General features: G+C 42.9%; 2 protein-coding genes across 2 annotated transcripts; one reads left to right on the top strand and one right to left on the bottom strand.

Moving 5' to 3' along the window:
• Positions 1-1,880: 1,880 nt before the first annotated feature.
• Positions 1,881-8,382, top strand: LOC311264228 (E3 ubiquitin/ISG15 ligase TRIM25-like). The gene is made up of 9 exons (XM_084364927.1): positions 1,881-1,983; positions 2,309-2,924; positions 3,286-3,381; positions 3,553-3,786; positions 4,449-4,617; positions 5,661-5,711; positions 6,005-6,202; positions 7,062-7,097; positions 7,826-8,382. The coding sequence occupies exons 2-9, from the start codon at positions 2,328-2,330 to the stop codon at positions 7,969-7,971; spliced, it is 1,527 nt and encodes a 508-aa protein (XP_084221053.1). The 5' UTR covers positions 1,881-1,983; positions 2,309-2,327; the 3' UTR covers positions 7,972-8,382.
• Positions 8,383-8,728: 346 nt separating this feature from the next.
• Positions 8,729-18,886, bottom strand: dgke (diacylglycerol kinase, epsilon). The gene is made up of 11 exons (XM_084339819.1): positions 18,166-18,886; positions 17,633-17,792; positions 17,415-17,534; positions 17,145-17,288; positions 16,831-16,988; positions 15,896-15,944; positions 15,599-15,712; positions 15,409-15,480; positions 13,844-13,971; positions 13,608-13,719; positions 8,729-11,978 (listed from the first exon to the last, which is right to left on the bottom strand). The coding sequence occupies exons 1-11, from the start codon at positions 18,615-18,617 to the stop codon at positions 11,757-11,759; spliced, it is 1,731 nt and encodes a 576-aa protein (XP_084195945.1). The 5' UTR covers positions 18,618-18,886; the 3' UTR covers positions 8,729-11,756.
• Between the last annotated feature and the right edge of the window lie 621 nt (positions 18,887-19,507).

Genomic DNA, 19,507 nt, shown 5'->3' with positions numbered 1-19,507 from the left:
TTTATATTTACCCCATTTACCCTTTTTTGTTGTTTTAAAAATTGTACTGTAATAATACATTTATTATCACTACTTGTTGTGTTAGATTTTTTTATCAACTTAAGTCCTTGTGAACATTACAAGTTTGAACTTCTGTTTGTTATTTATGGCCTGTATGCCTCATTGATCTGAGCTTATATATCTTGAATTCGAGTTCTAAAAAACACAATTTCTGGATTATTTTGACTATAAGAAATAATCAGATGAAACATACTATACTGTTTATCACGGACTACAAGGACATTTGTTTTGAAACCATTTTAATTTTTTATACAGTCACACTAAGTAACACCTGTTGTGTTCCTGGTCAAAAGTGACTGGGAATATTTTATTTGTGTACAAAGGAAATTATCCCAAAACTACACTTGACAATATGACAATATTCCAAGATCAATGTCCTAATACATTAAAGAACAACTAACAAGAACAATAACATTACAATGTTCATCAGTCTATCACGTGTATTTGCCTGATAACAGACAAAAACTGAAAACTGATAACAAAATCAGGCTTCTAGACTTGGAGTGGGTTAACTCAAACTTCAATGGTGTTTTTTTCTCATGCACATGTTGGACAATATGTGCAGGTTGTTGCATGTGCCTTGCAAATATATGCATTGCATTTATGGCACGTTATGCTTGTTTTCACATCTTTTTGTCACCTCTCTCTCTTGCAGCAAGTGATCTTGCTTCTTCTCAGATGGTATTGTTGACGTCTTGTATCACGGTTGTCAAAGCAAATCACCTGTGACAACATGTGAAATTTCTGGAGTCACATGGTGGCCCGAAAAATTGTCCGACCAGACTCTGCATCCCATAAACTGCTGGTAGATTCGTTTCTGGATCTGTACACACCAGTCAAAACCAAAAAACCCACGTATGCTTTGATGTCTGTCTGGGTTACCTCCTTCCAATTGTCTTTGTAAATCCAGTCTCCAAGTTGGTCATGATCACCACTGTGGTTTCGATGGACTCAGTCAGGAACAGTTCAAAGCAGGATTTGATGTCATCAATCCGGGATACGGCATATTTTGTAGGTCCTGAGGTCATTCTCAGGTGGGGATGAAGACCACGATATGTGACAGCAACCTCAGCATGGCCATCCTCTTCATCACCGGATTCCTCCCCATCAGTCATTTCTTGGTCTGGATTATATCCTGTGTCATCTTCAATTCCTGACACTTCCTCCTCTAATCCATCCTCACTGTCAGTTTCCTGGCCTCTCTCCTCCTCACCAGTGTGGTGATCTCATATATATATCAAGAGCCTCACTTATGGTATATTGATCTGCCGTGGTGCTGCCACACAATGAACGCATTATAAACCACAACTACGAGAAAAGTTCAATATTACTGAAACTATGTTGCAGCTGTCTGCGAGGACTGCCAACAGGTGCTGTTCCTGTGGGAGAAGACTAGACTGTGCTGGGCAAAGGTTCCAGTAGTGGTTGCCAGGGAACCCAAGGTGTGTGTGTGCGCGCGTGGGTGCGCGTGTCCATCTGACAAATGAGGATGTAAGCCTACCTGAGCTCAGTTTTTTACACTAACTGTAGTCTCCCCCATTCATTTCTAATCATTTTGACCGGGGACACCAAGAGTGTACAAAAGTTGAATAAAACACACAAAAATGTATGCAAATTGATACAATTTATTTTGTGCGTTGAAATCCTCTTTGTGGACAAAGCCACGGAATCTTTGTTCGGTCTGATCAAATTAATTACATTTTTTAGAGATAAGACTTTTAAACCGGTCAAACCAGTTCCTTAAGTTTAAGGAACTGGTCGAGTTTCATGGTGATCTGTTAACATTTTTATGGAGTTGACGTTGATACGCGCGCGCGCACACACACACACACACACACACTTGGCTGTATCAGTCCTGAGTTATTCAGCCAGCTACGGAGCCTCCTCCGCACTTGACTGGCGCTAGCTGCGCTCGCACTAAAGGTAGGCCTGCGTCGGTGTAAAAGCAATAATGCCTTGTTTAATAGCGCAGGCAGCCGTTTGTAAGTAGACATTATGTGTGATGACTGTTACATGTATTCCTGCCGTGTGTGGATGCTCATTCATGCTGCTGGCTCGAGGAGTGGCTGCGCTGCTACGCAGTAACATTAGAAATGTGTTTCTTTCTCTATTTTTTCCTGCTCGCGGTATTTAAAGTCCTCGGTGTTGTTTTCTTCGTTCATGAAGAACAAAGAGTGAAACAGGAGAAGGATAAAAAGTTTTTCATTTGTTTTTTTCCGGAATGTTAAGTTTCGTTTCTCCCTCGCAGCTTCATCTGACGTCTCATCATGGCCGACATGGAAGAGAGTCAGTTTTCTCTGATGAGTCTGGAGGATGAGCTGACCTGCAGCATCTGTCTCAGTCCCTTTGACTGTCCGGTGACCATCCCCTGCGGACACAACTTCTGCCAGGACTGCCTCCTCTCCACCTGGAAGGACACCTACAGCTGTCCTCAGTGTCGGACCCTGTTCGACACCAAACCGGAGCTGAAGAAAAACACGGTCCTCAGCAGCGTCGTTCAGACCTTCAACCTGAGGTCGAGCAGGAGCGAGGCCAACCTGGTCGTAGAGGAGAGCAAGGCTGAGAAAGATGACGTGGTCCGCTGTGATACATGTATGGAGGCAGAAGCGTCCCAGACCTGCCTCACCTGCATGGCCTCCTACTGTGAGGAGCACCTGCGGCCTCACCGGGAAAACCCCAAATTTAGTGTCCACCAGCTGATTGAGCCCCTCGGCGACCTGTCGGAGCGCATCTGCTCGGACCACCACAAGCTGATGGAGTTCTTCTGCAGCCAACATGGCCGATCAATCTGCAGCATCTGTCTCCAGGGAGTCCACAAAGGCTGCACCTTCATGTCTCCTGAGGAGCAGAGGAACCTGAAAGAGGTGTGTGTATCAGATATCAGATGAGCCTTTTTTATAAGTTGTCTCCCCCATCATTGTTAATGACAGATAAAACTTGTAGGGTGGGAAGGTGTCAACTTTATTCAGCTTCTGAAGAGAGACATTAGAGGACCACTGCAATACACCTGTTTATAAACGCATGTTAGCAATATGAAAACATTTAAGTGTAGAAGAAGACACTTGGTGCTGCTGTTCAAAGAGCATACTGCAGTTATATTGCAGATGGTGTGCACACGCAGTAAAAAAAAGTGTTATTTGCATTGAGGCTGTGGTGAGGAAGTGAGCAGGGCAGGTGACATCATTGTCTGTGTACAGACAGCTGTGTTTTATGTCTGTCTTGTAGACCGACCTCAGAGACAAGTTGGGTTTGCTGGACGGGAAGATTGAGAAGACTGATGCTGTTATGTTTCAAATTAATGACATGCAGTGCAAGCTGAAGGTAATTTTCACCTGTTAGATTTCCTCCATTTTATAAGAATAGCAAACAAATAAAGTAGTGACTCATTTACAAAAGAACTAGTGACGGCAACTACATAATATCAGTATTTATATCTATTTACTTGTCCCTGTACTTACTGCATCTGCGGCTACTGTCATGATCCTCGTCTAGGAAGCAGCTACCAAGAGGAAGACAGCATTTGCAGCTGTGTTTCAGCAGATGCGGGATATGTTGGCCCAAGAAGAGCGCGATGCCCAACATGAGGTGGACCACGAGCTGGAGATGGGTCAGAATAAACTTCGGGACTTCATGAAGAGGTTAACTGAGAATAATGAGAACATGAGAAAAGCCAGAGAAGATATCAACGGTCTGCTGAGTCAATCCCAAACCCTGGCCTTTCTGCAGGTGGGGTGAACATTGTCACAGACAGATGAAGGAGGGGAGGGGGGAAGGGGGATGAATGAAAGTTTAGCCTAAAGACAAACGAGGGAAAGGTGCCTCAATATTGAATGCACTTGGAATATATGTCTTTCAGGTTTGTTTAAAGGGGCCCTCGTCATGCATTACTGAGACAACATGACTGAGGCAGAGAGAGGAATTGACCAACTGTTTGAATTAAGTGTTATTTGGGTGCATGCTATGTTTCAGCCACCACAGAATTAAAATGAATATGAAGCATTTTAACAACAGCTGCAGAGGTTAGTCAGTTAACAGAAAATAAATCAGCCATTTTCATTTTTCAAACATTTGGTGGTTCCAGATTCTCACATTTTTGGATTTCATGTTTTTCTCTATTATATATGATTAAATGTCTTCGGGTTCGGACTGTTGGTCAAATTAAACAAAAAAAATGTAATACATCAGCGTGGGCGGCTGGATATTATAACAGGTGTTTGTCTTTACTTTCAGGATATTTTATTAACAGAGTGATTAATTGAGAATATGTGTACATTTTTGCATCCCCCAGTGATGCTGCCAAACCCTACACCTATTACATCCTTGTCTTAGATGACTTGGTTAAAAACACATCCCATTAATAAGTGTTTTCTTTCACTTGTTCCTCACAGGCTTCATTTGAGTTGCCGAGGGTTACAAAGTTCGACCCTTACACCCCTCGAATCAACCTGGACTCCAAGAAGGTTATGGCAACTCAGGCCTCTGCTGCTGCACTGAAGGAGTATCTGACCGAGATCTTTAAACAGCCTGCTGAGGCCAGACAGGTCACACTTAAACCAGGTGAATGTGCAGGAACATTTTTAGTGAGAGATTTTACATGTGGAGAGGTATTATGAAAGTATAAGGAAGCCAATCATGTTCAAGTGTTTTGCAGGACTTAAAGGATAAGTACCGTTTTTTACAACCTGGACCTTATTTCTGGCAAAACATATGGTCATTTACTCACCCAGATAACTTTGGTGTCATTCGGCGTCGTTCGGACGAAATTAGATCCAGTGTAGCGGCGATATATCCATATAATGGGAGAGACGGGGCAGCGACACACAGCCTCTATATAACGCATTATCTGCCACGAAACTAGTTAATTTCACCAATATTTTGTTATGAAATGCTAGCGCTATTCCCCTCTGAGTCCGGGCTCGTCCGTTATCAACATCCGGGGTCAAACTAGCAGTAGCAGCTACAGGTAAACAAGCCGCGCTGTCGCGGGTGCGCGCGCAGCTCAGAGACGACATCTTCCAGGTCAGAGGTAGTAGGTCAACCTACAGACCCCGGATGTTGACAATAGACGAGCCCGGACTCAGAGGCTAATAGCGCTAGCATTTCATAACAAAATATTGATGAAATGAACTAGTTTCGTGGCAGATAATGCGTTATATAGAGGCTGTGTGTCGCTGCCCCGTCTCTCCCATTATATGGATATATCGCTGCTACACTGGATCTAATTTCGTCTGAACGACGCCGAATGACACCAAAGTTATCTGGGTGAGTAAATGACCATATGTTTTGCCAGAAATAAGGTCCAGGTTGTAAAAAACGGTACTTATCCTTTAACACCAGGATTGCTGCATCTGCTAAGTTGGTTCTGAGTAGATACAAATATTTCCCTTATGTAATCATTGTACCAGGGGACCTCAAAGACAGCTGTGGCTCAGCAGATCGCCCGCTAAATGCAGGGATGGTGGTACAATCTCCAGCTCCTGTTCACATGTGGAAGTGTTCTTGAGCAAGACACAGAAACCCAGTGGTAGCAATGTAGCTTGCTGCCATCGGTGTGTATGTGTGAGGCAAACTGTAAAGCACTATGCATTTACCATTCACAGATGAAAAAGCAGCTCCTGTCTCAGGAAGTACTAGATCACACCTGGAATCTGGTATGTTCATCTCTATAAAGTTGTTATTATAGCAGAAAATCGAAATACTGTTCAAGATGTGCCTATAATGAGATGTCTGCATGTGTGTGACAAAAAACATTTGTGTGTGTGCGTTATGCTGAATCGCTGACGTTTTAATGAAATAACATTGTAAATCTCTCAAGCACATATGTGCTTTGATAAGGGTAAACATTTTAAAATGGTTTGACAAGCAATTTGTAACACGACTTTTTACAATGTGTTAACACTTAGAAGTACAAAATGTCTTCTCATATCAGTCTCCCTGTTTTCAGAACAACCAGATCACCCAGAGCAGAGGGGACAGACCACATCCAGCGGTCCTGGTTGTTCACCCTTCCAGCCATTCTTCCAGCCAGTTCCTGTACCTGTGTATATTGGGCAACATGGAGGCTGGAATACACCCCAGTATGGACAGGGCCAGGCACCAGGCTCTTACAGGGGACCTCCATTTAAACCAGGACAAAAGACAGGTAAGATAGAAATCTTAATGATCAGGGTTTCTCCCAGAAGCCACCTCTCATACAACCCACAACACACTTTATGGAAAGAATTGCTTTTTTTTCTACTGAACAATGTTTATAACATTAACTTTAGTAAAATAGATGTAAAATAGAACATTGGGAACATGTCACTATTGATTCCTGTTGCACAATACAGCTGTTAAACAAATACATATTCAACATTCATCATTTTTGGAGGTTGTTCCTTCATTGAATCCTAAAAAATATGGTGTACAGGTGTTGTTTGGTTTTTCATTAGTTAATGCTGTGCACTAATTTGTCAGTCATCATAACCATTCATGTACTGTATATCAAGTTCAACATGTCAAAAGTTTACTGTAGCATGTCAGCCCTTTTATAATGTCCCGCCCCATCCAGGCTGTGATGAAAAGTGATGGCGAGCGCATTGCCTTAGTGAAAATTTCAACACGTTTCCAAAAAGCTAGATAGCTAACAAGGCAGCCGAACCCAAACCTTGCTTATCTTATCCTTTTTCCTCTTTCCGATTGAGCAGCATAACTTGGAACAGTTGAACTGGTATCCCTGGGCTCACTGGTCTGCTCTGAGCTATCCAGTCTCTTCACATGATAGTCAGTCGCATGATAATTACCTAAAAGGGTGTTTTCATCTGTTGGTGACACCAGATCACTGAAGTCATCAGGAGCCATATCTGTATCCAATATTATATGTGTTGTTTTATCATAGTCAAGAGTTTGCCTTTTGGTGAGTGATGGACTGACTGACATTCACAAAGTCACGCTGCAACTCTAGAAAAAAGTCTTAAAGCCATAAAAATGTTTGTTCTTGTTTTGTCTTCTTTCTTATACAGAAAAGAAAAGTGATACCGGTCACCACTCCTCCCACAGTATGTCATCTACCTTTTTATATTCTTTTGCACACTGAAATCCGATTTGATGACTGTTATCTTGTTGGTCATGCGCACAGTTATCAGGCTAGGTCTATTACTCAGACTACTGATGTAACAACATCTTGACCTGATGCACGTTCTTGCATTATTGACACATTGTAATAAGACAATCAAGAAACTGAGTGGCTTTGTGAGTAAGAAACAATGCTCTGTTTCATGTTTCTCCTTTTAGTTTTTGTTTGTTGGAGGAATTAAACTGTTCAAAATTATAATTATCGGTATCACAGCATTTAACAGATTCTCTGAATTTTCACTTGTGTATGAAACGTGTTGTACCACTGGCCTGTAAATGTGGGATCTGAATTTGAATCCTGTTTGTATTTCTACAGGAACTGTAGTTTGAGGTGTGGTTGTTTAACTAGAAATGTTGCCTTCCACTGAGTAAGATGTCACATGAGTTTAGTGTAGCCTGCAATAACCATGTGTAACAGGTTAAGCAACTCCCTGTTTGCAGCCTTCTGGAGAACAGTGGAGTCAGCAGTGGACTCAAGTTCACAGGGAACTTTCCAATAAAAACAGCAGTTTATTTACCTTTACTACCTGAATTAGCTGTATGCCAAGATGTTAACTAACTCTGGTTGCAGTTTGATATCTGTTTGTCATGTGGCACTACTCTCATACTGTGGAAGAACTACTTAAGAAAGCTTTTTGTATATTTCCTTTAGAACAAGACAGAAAGCCCCCAGGTGCTCCAGGAGGAAAAAAGCCAGGTGGAAAAGGATCCGACTCCTCTAAGAAGGACAATCCTAAAAGCCATCCTTCATCAGGAAAACCAACTGGACCCCATCCACGGCCGCATAAAAATAAATAGATGCAGCAGCAGATGTATTTGCTTCTTGAGTCCTGATACAACAAGTCACTATTACACTCTGTATGCTAAATAATGTAGAGACTATGTGTCTAGGAAGTTGCATAATTATATTGTTGTAAGTGCTTAGATAAACTTGGATGTGGTGGAATATTGGGTGGAAATGCAATCCCTTTCTTTAGTATTCCTCCATGGCATATGTAAATGACAGTTTGCAATGTGTTTGATGTGTGTTTTGTCATTCTCTGATCCATACACCTTCACCTTGTCACGGTTAGCTTGCCTCCCAGAACCTCATGCTGCGCTGGAGGCTGACTTAGTGACCATCAATAAATTACCCTGTTGTCTGTTTGATGTACACAAAAACAATGTTTCTTTATGCTGATTTGATATGATTAAAAAGTATTATAAAAATAATAGTAAACTGAGATCATGTAGCACAATTATTTTGATTGATTTCGGCAGTTTTTCAATAGCTTGCGGAAGCTATTGAATGAATGCTGAATTTTCATTGTCCCATTCAGTAATACAATTCGCCATTGGTTTAGAGTCACTGGGTCACATGACATGTAAGCTATTGAATGAAAAGCTGAATTTTTATACTAAATATTGATATAGAATGTCTGTCAAAAATCAAACACAAAGCTAGCTTCTCTGCAGTCGAGTGCCGCTGATTTTGCAGGTTACTGGGGTTAACATCAGTTTTTATACCTAAAATTAAGTAATGTTCAACACAACTCAATGAAAACAGACACATGGCTTGTATAAGAAAATATTTATGGGAATGTCTTCAAATTCAAAGCATTGCTTCATTACATTCGATTCAATCAGAATAGTAATTGTTTTATTGTTAACAATAAGCTAGTTTGCTTCCAGACACAGTTACTTTGTCTTGTCATTTCTCTATAGCAAGGGTCATATAAGGCTTCCTTTTAGGACCATGTTGAAGTCAAAATGATAGTTATCATGTTTTCTTTACATTCTTATCAGCCTTTAAGGTTCTCCTTTTTTTTTCTTTTTTTTAAACATATTTGACAGCAAAGAAGTAAGCCTATCAAATATATTAATTAATAATGAAAGCATTTTGGTACACACAACACAGCAAAATGTTCCTTGCCAGATTGATACTATATAAATACTGCTATACATCTGCCAAGATTTAACAATAAACTGAATTATAGGTTGGGGAGCATTCAAAAATAACATCACAGTCATGTCCCTCCAACCGTAACAATAAAACAAGTAGGCAAAAAAGTCTCTAGCCACACTTAGCAACCTTATGAGGTGAAATAGTCGTAACACTCAAAGGAACAAATGTGTTGACCACTTAGCTGTTAAATCCTCATCAGTGGTAGGGCGAACAGTTTTGATGGCAGTCCAGAAAAAAGGCCAAGCTATGTAAATCAAAATTAAAGTGCACTGGCATTTTTAGTCTCTGAATTACCTGTAATTTCTGTATCTTTTTAGTTAGCACACAAGCTAGGCAGTCACCACTTTGTGTGCAGTTTAATGGGCACATGTTGTACAGTGGGCTTATCTGAAAAGAGCTTCCAGCTGCTGCTGGAAACAAAATGATGAGCGGTGACATTCAACCAAAACAGAATGCTAAAGCACTATGTATTCTGAGGGGAACTGTGCAGTTGGTGATTGTCTCTGGGTTCATTACTGCTAGTGACACATTTCACATTACACAGAGTAATTTTAATCAATGTTAAAAGGGCTCTGTGTAGCAATTCCTTTACATGTTTTATCACTTTTTTATTGGCCATATGTGAGCCGATTGTAACGTGCCCTTCCCCATCTTTAGCATGTTGGCATTTCATTTAGCAGTCGTTTCAGAAACTCATGAGCGGGAGAAAAAAAAAAAGTGTTTGATGAGAACACATTTGACCTTGTGGTGATGCTAAATAAACACTAAGGTTTAACAAATCACCACAGGCCAAATTGCACCATTATTCATCAAGCGGTTATCAAGGTATTTTACCCAGAAACAGTCTTCTGAACTACGGCCATGCTGCGAGTGGGCTAAAAACCTGCGTTTGAAGTTACATTTCAGCAAATTCAGTGCAACACAACACACAAACTCTGGTAAACATGGATAAGGTAAAAGATCAGACAGGTGTCCTTGAGCATGAACACATTCACCAAACAGAGTGTGATGAAACCATGAAGCTTGTTAACCTGCGAAGGAGGTGCATATTCCAAAAGCATAGGCATCACGCGGCTAAAAACTGATCCCTGTTCAGCCTTTTGAGCGCCAAGTTGGCTCCAGGTTTCAGAAAGCGTTAACTAACATTCTACAGACTTTTCTGATATGGCTGTGAGCAACAGGCAATTTCTTATTCATTATGCAATAAACAGGACAACCTCAAATCAATTTCCCTACAAGTATGCAATTTGACAACACAAATGACCTCTTGCACACATTATGTAGAGCACAGGACAGATTGAACCAACAAAACTAAACAGATCGATGTCTGCGGGACAAAACACAGAAAAGCACATGCAGGATTGTAATGAACGGCAGAGGTTTGGGTAGAAGACAGAAAATACTGTCTTTAGTCTGCCACCTTGTGGTGACCATTGAGTAAAACAAGGAGGACTTGGATAACATAAAATAACAACATGGGACAGCTTAATCTCATCAGCAGTTATCACTATCGGCAGCAACATCACAGGTCAACATTAAGGAGTCATGTATGTCCTAAGCAGTGTAAGGTATTTGTCAGTGTAAGTGCCAAAACAGTGCAGCACAAAATATGTAAACAGGAGAAACTATGTAAAGAGGAAAAACAAAAGGTTTTACATGGAGGCAAATGAGTCCTCTGAACAGTTACTTGGCAGTACTTTCAAAGTAAACAGGCTGTTCCCTGTTGCTCTTACAGGAAATATATTTTCAAGACTGTATCTTAGTACAATCTGAGTGTTTGGCGAGCCACTTGAGACAGTGCATCATGAAGTGCTTAAACCAGCATCGACGTCCAGTGATTGACAACACATTGCAGTTTTAACCGAGCCTTTGCTCTACCGCGATTCAGAGACCCTATGGCCGACGCACATTTCAAAGCCTTATCTCAGGTGACAATGCAGGAGATACTCAAAATGATCAACATGCCTCAACAGATATTCTGTACACTTTCACCGTCTATCATTTAGAGCCCAAAATGTGTTTGCTGTTATTTGTGCTCTTGTTGGAGTTTAAAAAAAAAAAAAATCACAAATGGGCAAAAAATGCTTCACGTGCACCTTCAGCCACTTCACATTCATTGCGACTGCTCCTGTATTTACTACTTCATCACCCGCTGTTGATGGAGACATGGCTTTGAGGTTAACTGGTCAATTGAACCTGGGCAACTTGTTAAAAATGGCTCACTGATACCTGCAGGGCTGCACTGGGCATTCACTGTAAATGCAGTATAATAAATACAGTATAGTCAACTCTAGATTTCTATGGCACAAGGGATCAGTGCAAATAAACAGCAATCTTTCTCTAAAACATGTGTCTCCTCATGACTGTCCCACCTGTGGAGAGGGAACTGCCTGAGCTCTGCGTTACAATATATGGGGAGTGTGGAGAGAAAAGACGCAAAAACAAAATCACACCAGCCCATTCCAACACGGAGCTTTCTAACCCCTCTGGAAAACATATGACATGATTTGAGGAAAGGATCTTCAGGGAGGGCTAATGAGTGCCGCCGCAAACAAGGGATTAATAAGAAACTGGGCTGCAGAATGAAGACAGAACCTAAGATGAGAAAAGCCTCAGATCACATGATGCCTGAGGTGGGTCATGCACGAGCCGAGGCCGGCCCCGGGGGCCTGGGTGAGTCGTGAGGGGTGGGGCTCTCTGTCTCCGAGGCGCTGGATTCGTCGTCGTCATCGTCCGTCTGCTCGGCGCTGTGGTACAGCATGAGGGCCTGGGTCTTGTGGGTGATGGTGACGGTGCAGGGACCCTGGGCCCACGGTTCCCCGTCCACCTGCATGGGCATCTTGGAGCTCTTGAGAACAAGCTGGAGAGAAGAGGATAACACCAGACGCCTGAATATGACATAGGGGACATTTGTACCTGGTGCTCACTGATGTTTCTGATCACAACTCTGTTACTGTGGATACAACTACAGTACAGTACGAGTTTATACATTTTTACATTACAGTGCAGGCTGCTGCCAAACACCTGAACTTCTGCTTTTCATGTAGTATTTTATATTAACTACATGTATAACATATGCCGAATGTACAAAAGGGCCAAAATAATTAAATATTAATTGCAGACAGTGTTTCACAAAGTTTATAAAGCGTCTCCTAACTCAACAACTCACAAAATTGAGGGAGTCTGGGGACTTTCTCTACAGGTGACAAAGAAGTTACCTATATTGGTAACCGTTTACTGTATTTGTAAAAGTTTGACTTGTTCACCTTCAGTAAAATGTTGTTATTCAAATACCAGTCAAATGAGCTCCTCCATATTTTCTCTTGTTGTGCTTCCTGTGGTTGTCATGGTCACGCTCAGATGGCTGTGCCAAATACCCATGCAGGTGCACAACAGTGGCTGCCGTCCTCTCTCTCGTTGCCTTTGCTATCATGTTTGCACTGATAAATAATGGAGGTGGCCCTGTAAGGCTGAATTTCTTTATTTCCTTTAAGTGCTGTATCGTAGTTCATCCTAAGGACAAACACCCAGGCATAGACAGAGTAATGTAGTTTATAGTGTTCGATGCAGCCAGGACTGCACAGATTTGTACATGGGGAGACAAAACAACCTCTCCATAAACGAATGGCACAACACAGGAGGGCCAACTCCTCAGGTCAGGACTCTGCTGTCCACTTACATCTGAAGGAGACAAATCATTCCTCAAGGACAACAATGTAAACATCTTGTCCAGAGAAGACAGATGGTTTGAAAGAGGAGTAAAAGAATCCATCAATGTCAAACTGGAACGACCGTCTTTGAACAGAGGAGGTGGACCATTACTTATCACCCACCTACAATGCTGTACTGAGTTCCCTCCCCAGACAGCTTAACAACCATTCACACCTAGCCTTGGCAACCCAAATGAAGGCCGGTTGGATCAACAACCCATAAGTGGCCCTAACAACTCTGAAACTCAGAACTCACACCTGTCCTTAACGACTCTGTAAGGACACTCCCACACAGAGTTTAAAAGCCTGCAACTCCTCCAGTTAGTTAAACTGAAGAAGCCTCTTGGATGAGAGGGGGAACTTCTTCAAGAAACTGAAACAAGTCCCGTTGCCTAGGACACAGCACTTAGTATTACCATGACCTGGATGACTGAGAACCTTCATCAACATCTTTATTTCCTTTAATTTCAATAAATCATTAGATTAGGCTGTTTTAAGTGTTTTTAGTGACTGGTCAATGGAGGATTTTCTTTTCCAGAAGCTTACCATGTGAATAACAAAATCAAGTGGTGTGAAAACAGACCAAGCGTATGAGAGCACATGCAGGAGCTGATTAGCGTGTGCTTAATCAGATTAGTTTTAATTAGATTCTCAAGTGCTGTGATGAGGCAGATGGCAGTAAAAACTCATTTGACTCCCTCATTGTCTTTCCATAACTACTTATTGAGGTAAACAGGAAGCAATGAGGCAGAACAGTGTCTGTGTGTGTGTTGCCTCACCCTGACGGTGTGGGCCTGTCCCAGCCGTACAGGATTGGCCAGCTTGACCTGGATCTGGGCACAGTGAAAGGAGCCAAACACGCCCACCACCTCCAGCAGACCGTCATCCAGCCTGCAGGGTGAGACAGGAAACAACGCTGCTGCTCATGTTGCTATGGTAACTCGGAGCACTTGATATAAACACTTGAGTAAAAAGACCAGAGAATGAACGAAAACTAGGTATGAGTTATGCTTACCGTGTGGGCGGGCAGGGTTCATCCCCCATACCCTCCCAGAGTCTGCAGCCTCCACCCCAGTAGCCAATGTTACAGACAATGATGCCCTCCAGACTGGGCAGCGCCACCCTCTCTCCATCCAACTCCAGCTGTGGTAGGGACACACACACACACACACACACACACACACACACACACACACACACACACACACACACACACACACACACACACACACACACACACACACACACACACACACACACACACACGAGTATCGGTCAACTTGTTATATCGATTTTCCTTTTTTTATTTCTGCCCTTGCGATATTCTCACAGAAATGACACATGCAGATGCAAATGGACACTAAGCAAAGACAATTTATCCTCGGCATTGTCCAGAATACAAGAAAGCAGTACAACAAGGAAATATAAGGTTGTCACAATACCAGAATTTTAAAATTTGATACACAACTAGTAATTTAAAAAAAAAACATACACGATACCTTTTCCAATGCCTGGGCACAAAATAGGATAATTTAAATGTTATTTTTTAAATTCATAACCTGCAGCGCTGGTGCAGAAAAAGTCACACCAGGGTTGACAATCTGATTGTACATCAGTTTTTGTTAGTAGTAATGACACTTTTGAGGAACCTACTCTCCAGAGAGTAGCGCCGTCATGCTAGATTTTTAAGGCCGATACCAATATTCAGCAATTATTGCAACAAACATTAATGATAAGGACTGCTCATATTTGGTTAATAAATAGTGACCGAAGTATGTTGTGAGCATTTTACATTGAAATATAGAGTTGAAAATCAAACTAAACAGTAAACTTTCAAAGTACTATCGCAGAACCTGACAAGATAAATGTATTAAAGTTAAGGCTAAAGGATATGCACAAATGCAGCCTTAGCTTAGCTTACCATATAAAGACTGGAAGAGAGAGGAAATAGCTAGCCTAGCTCTTACCGAAGTTCAAAAATACTTCTACCAGCACCTTTGATGGTGAGTGGTGGTGTATTTTTTATTATTTTTTAAACGTTAGCAAAAGCTAGGATAACTGTTCCCCCCTGCTTCCAGTCTTCCTCCTAACTCTTACCCTTACCATATTTTCTGGGCATTTAATTTACAATAAAGCACAAATTACTGATAAACAATTTACAAATATAAAGGTGTATAGTAAATATGGAGCTAGAGGCAGCTGTCAGTTAGCTTAGCTTGCCATATAAAGACTGAAAGAGAGGACATAGCTAGCCTAGCCCTAGCTCTTCTACCAGCATTTCTTCACCTCACTAATTAACATGTTTTATGTTTGTTGTTTAATTCTTACACAAACAGAAACATAAAAGTGTCAAGCTGTCGTTTTATGGTGAGTAGTGGTGTATTTTTAGGCTAACTGTTCCAGTCTCCTGCTAACTCTAACCTCAAAGTAAAATCCAGCAAAATATTTTTTTTTTCCATCACCACAAAAGCAAAATTTCATTGAGAAGCAAGCTCAGGCATAATACAAAAACTCTAACTGCTATTTAGAGCACGAGGAAGTGATTTTCAGCAAGAATATCACAAACGGTGAAAACTGTACCTCAATCCTCTTATCCAGATCCTTACATTCCTGCACTAAACAATCTTTGGTGCCATACAGGAAATAAACAGCCTGGTGGAAAAAAACAAACACAGTGAGGAAACAGACAGCCAGCATATTCAGAGGACCTCAGTATTATTATTCAAATTACGTAAACATGTGCATGTGATTCAAATGAAGCGGTTCAGACCTTGTTGATGATGCGGCTGGAGAAGAAGGAGGGTGTTTTCTCTCGGTGGGTGTGAAAGTTGAGTGCCATCAGAGCGTCAGGCCCCACAGAGAAGTAGTTGTTCATGGACAGAACCTGAGAAGGACGTAGCACGACAGGGAAGTGTTTTATATGTACGCATACTGAAAATACTGTTTTATATGCATTCATACTGTAACACACACACAACACACACAAAGCCTGAATAACAACATATGTGAAGGTAAAGATGAGACTACATATAGATAAAAAGAACTCAAAACTAGAGCTCTAACGTACCTTTGGTTTACGAAAGTAGAGGCCTTTTGAGGCCACCTGCACTTTCCATCTGAAAATGATTGTGGAGGTTATCAGCAAGAACAAAAGGAACACAAACAGAGCTGTAGATAAGAGTTTATAAATGCAGAGGTCAGGGGCCCAAGATGGCAGAATGCAACCTTCCTCCCCCAGAGAATTTGAATTTGAATATTTCTTTTAATTTGGTTAGCAATTATTTATATATTTATTTATTCCATTCCCACAGTCTAATGCCTTTTCCACACTGACATGAATACAGTTACATACAATTCTGGTGGAGAAATACTGAATACTTTAATTATCTATTATTTGCTTAAAAAGGTAGAAAACCTTTAATTTAGGTCAAAACAATGTCAAAAAAAGGTGACTTCAGTGTCCTAAATGTTACAGCTACAACCCTGCACACATTGAGCCAATCAACACAAACAAATTCTGGATGCCAACAACGTCCTTTAACTAAACAAAGGTCCTATATTGTAGAAAGTGATATTTCTTTTTTGAAGTCTTTATTATTATAATTATTATAATTAAGCAGGTCTAGGTGCGTTATAAACACTGTGAAAGTATGAACACCGTCAATCGACGGAGTAATGCAAACAGCCTGTATTCAGAAACTGTGCCATCAAACGAGCAGTCAGGACTTCTGTGAGGTTGTGATGTCACAATTACAAATTCATCAAATCTCAAATATAAGTATGAACCATAAAATGAGCATGGTATGGGGTCTTTAAGACTTTTTGAGAACTTTTAATGCCACTTATTTCATTAAAAAAACCTCTTCCATAGCTTCTAGACTGAAGAACATTGCAAAAACACTAACTTGTAAGACTAATAACACAATTAATGAGCTGGTGAGATGACATACTGTGGGAGACTTGTTCCCTTAAGAAAAGACTGAAAACAGTGTTACGGCCCACCTGTCCATTTTAACCACCTCTGCATCAAGGACGTTGCGGAGAACCTGTTCCACAGGGATCTCTCCGGCGTACCCGGCACCCCAGCCCAAAGTGTTGGAAAGGTCATTTCCTGTCCCGAGCGGTAGGATGGTCACCCGTGGCAAAAACTGGTCTTGGCCCTGACATGAAAATATAAGAGCAACAGGTTATTAACTTGGCACAGAGAAGTGTTGGCACACAAAGAGAGAAGGAAGCAATGCCGCACTGTACGGCTTAGAAATGATGATCGAATGGAACGAAATCCTTCTCATAGCTCAGAGGCAGTCCCATTTCACCTTCAGCTTCATGCTGTCAATGGCATCCAGCACCCAGCCCACTGTGCCGTCACCCCCACACACAAGCACCCGGACACTACCGGGGGGCAGCAGGGTGCACAGCTGGAGGGCTTTGGAGGGGGCCAGCTCAGACAGGTCAAACACCTGGAGGAAAGACGAGAGACAGTTTGAGTCTGTGCAGATATTCAACTCTGGGCTCAACCCAAAACAGATGACAACTAAAGTATGATTTAATGTAAATAAGTGAAGGGAGAGAAGCTGCAGACTGACCTGCACAGGATTCAGAAGGGTGCGAAACTCTCCCAGCAGAGCCTCCCCCATGTTGTTACCACTCCGCGTGTTAGCCAAGACCAAAACTGGAGTCCAGCCACTGCCACAGCAAGATGCCAGCTGCAGAAACACACACACACACATCAGCGTTACTTAGAACACCTCTGGGACGCTGCTCAAACCCGGCCCATTGTGCACCGCGATCACATCTTCAGCACCTTGCCGTACTCGTCGGGGTGTCTGCGGCGGAGCTTGTTCACATGGTAGAGGTAGTGAGGAGGGATGATGAGGCTGTGGAACTCGCCCAGGTCACACTGGTCTGCGTCTGCCACGCTGTGCATGCAGTCATCGTGCACTGTGGTCTGACACCACACACACCTGAAGGAGGGACAGAGGGACACAAACCTGTTAGAAAAGCAATTTTTAAAAACACACACACAAAAGCAGTTCCACAGAGCAACTCTGCATTCTTACAAGCTGCAGGGGAGCTGGTCCGTCACTGACCTCTGACCTGTGAAGCTGTCATTATTAGCATTAGCAAAGCAATATGAGATCATGCCAGCCAGTGGCCTGCCACACCAAAGAGCAGCAGCAGTCCATTAGAGCAAATTAAAGACAGATTACAGGCACGGCGCTGTGGCCCATTACGATATTGAAGTGTAAAGCCGGGGGCTCTCATGCAGTAACCATGCGGCTCTCCGTGGGTGCAGCACACACACAGCTGCTGCACCTGTAGCACCACCCACGCTACCTGAGGTCGCAGAGCTTGGGCTGGGTCCCGCACTGCTGCTTGCACACTACGCAGTAGCTGGCGAGGGGGACATTTCCGCGGACCCAGCGGTGCTCCATGGCTCCGTCGGGGCGGGAGGGGGCCATGATCTCCTTGCACGACAGGCTCCGGTCGGCCCGGCGCAGGCACTGCTCGTCTGCGCACACCCCGCAGCAGTCGCAGAAAGCCCCTTGGAGGATGTGCTGGGAGCAGACGCAGCAGTAGGTGGGCTTGTTGAACAGGTCCGTGTAGTGCCAGCCGTGCTTGCTCTTGCGAAAGAAGTCCTTCATGTGCGTTTTCCGCTTGGAGCGCTGGGCGCTGCACCACAGGGTGATGATGACCGGGACCACGACGGCCAGAGAGGTCCAGAACAGGAGCGTCCACTCCTCCCGGGAGCCGCAGTCGTCCTGCAGCTCGTCCCCCTCCTCGTACATCGCTGCTGGACGGTAGCGGAGCGATGGGGTGATGTTGATGAGCGGAAACCAGCACAGAGGAGGTTTATGTCAGACACAGTGAGCGGACACTGAACACACGCCACGTTTTCCCTGCGACACTCATGATCACACACACCAGCCGCGTCCTGGCACCGATTTCAGCTGAAATCCAAACATTTTGTGCCCAACTAGCTGTAAACAAGAAGACAACGATGTGACGTTGGGCCAATGAGCTACCTCGCTACCTTAGCTTCAGCAGAGAGTGTTTCGGTGTCAAGATAACTGCGTCCAGCAACAGCGAGAGCGCACATGCGTACAAGTCTGAGCCCTCTGCGTGCAACCAGAGGAGGAAGCAGTGTTCATGTCCACCTGATCCCTTTATATAAGTCACATGATTAGTCATAGTACGCTATAATAAAGCATACTCATCAGTCAGTAAGCCTTACATTCACAGTTTTGCCACAGTGAAGTTATAGAAGTATTAGACACAGAGTGTGTCGGGCTGAGAGTAGTGAAAGTATGTTGTGCTGAGTGGCCTCTGTCAGTGGTGGAGGAAGTGCTCACAGCCTTTATTTAAGTAAAAGTAAAGATGCAATGATGTAAAGAAATACTCCAGGAGAAGTGAAATTTCTGCATTCAAAGTCCAACTTAAAGGGGCTCTGTGGGACTTCTGTGTGGTGCTGGCCCGCCTCCATTTCTAAACAAGCGTTAGCCACTGTTTCTCCCTGTTAGCGGAGAGCAGAGAGGTACCGAGACGCAGAACTCGAGAACATGCATGAGGTCACGTCCTCTGGATTGTCATAGAAAGTGACACACCAGTCCAGAGAAGATCACAGTCCAGCAGCAACTAAACAAACCGAGAGACGAGGAAGGTCTCATTTGTGACGTCA

The sequence above is a fragment of the Pagrus pagrus genome, assembly GCF_965226575.1.
Source record: "Pagrus pagrus genome assembly, chromosome: 2".
Classification (NCBI taxonomy): domain Eukaryota; kingdom Metazoa; phylum Chordata; class Actinopteri; order Spariformes; family Sparidae; genus Pagrus; species Pagrus pagrus.
The sequence above is the reverse complement of the archived record's forward strand: the minus strand, read 5'-3'. Positions and strand labels throughout refer to the sequence as shown.

Excerpts from the sequence above, each read along its gene's own strand:
- dgke (XM_084339819.1), bottom strand. The coding sequence starts at position 18,617 with ATGTACGAGGAGGGGGACGAGCTGCAGGACGACTGCGGCTCCCGGGAG. Across the intron at positions 15,481-15,598 it reads CCAGCCGCATCATCAACAAG|GCTGTTTATTTCCTGTATGG; the intron begins GTCTGAACCGCT and ends TTTTTCCACCAG. Across the intron at positions 13,972-15,408 it reads ATCTGGATAAGAGGATTGAG|CTGGAGTTGGATGGAGAGAG; the intron begins GTACAGTTTTCA and ends TCCCTACCACAG.
- LOC311264228 (XM_084364927.1), top strand. The coding sequence starts at position 2,328 with ATGGCCGACATGGAAGAGAGTCAGTTTTCTCTGATGAGTCTGGAGGAT. Across the intron at positions 4,618-5,660 it reads ACAGGTCACACTTAAACCAG|ATGAAAAAGCAGCTCCTGTC; the intron begins GTGAATGTGCAG and ends TACCATTCACAG. Across the intron at positions 6,203-7,061 it reads TAAACCAGGACAAAAGACAG|AAAAGAAAAGTGATACCGGT; the intron begins GTAAGATAGAAA and ends TTTCTTATACAG.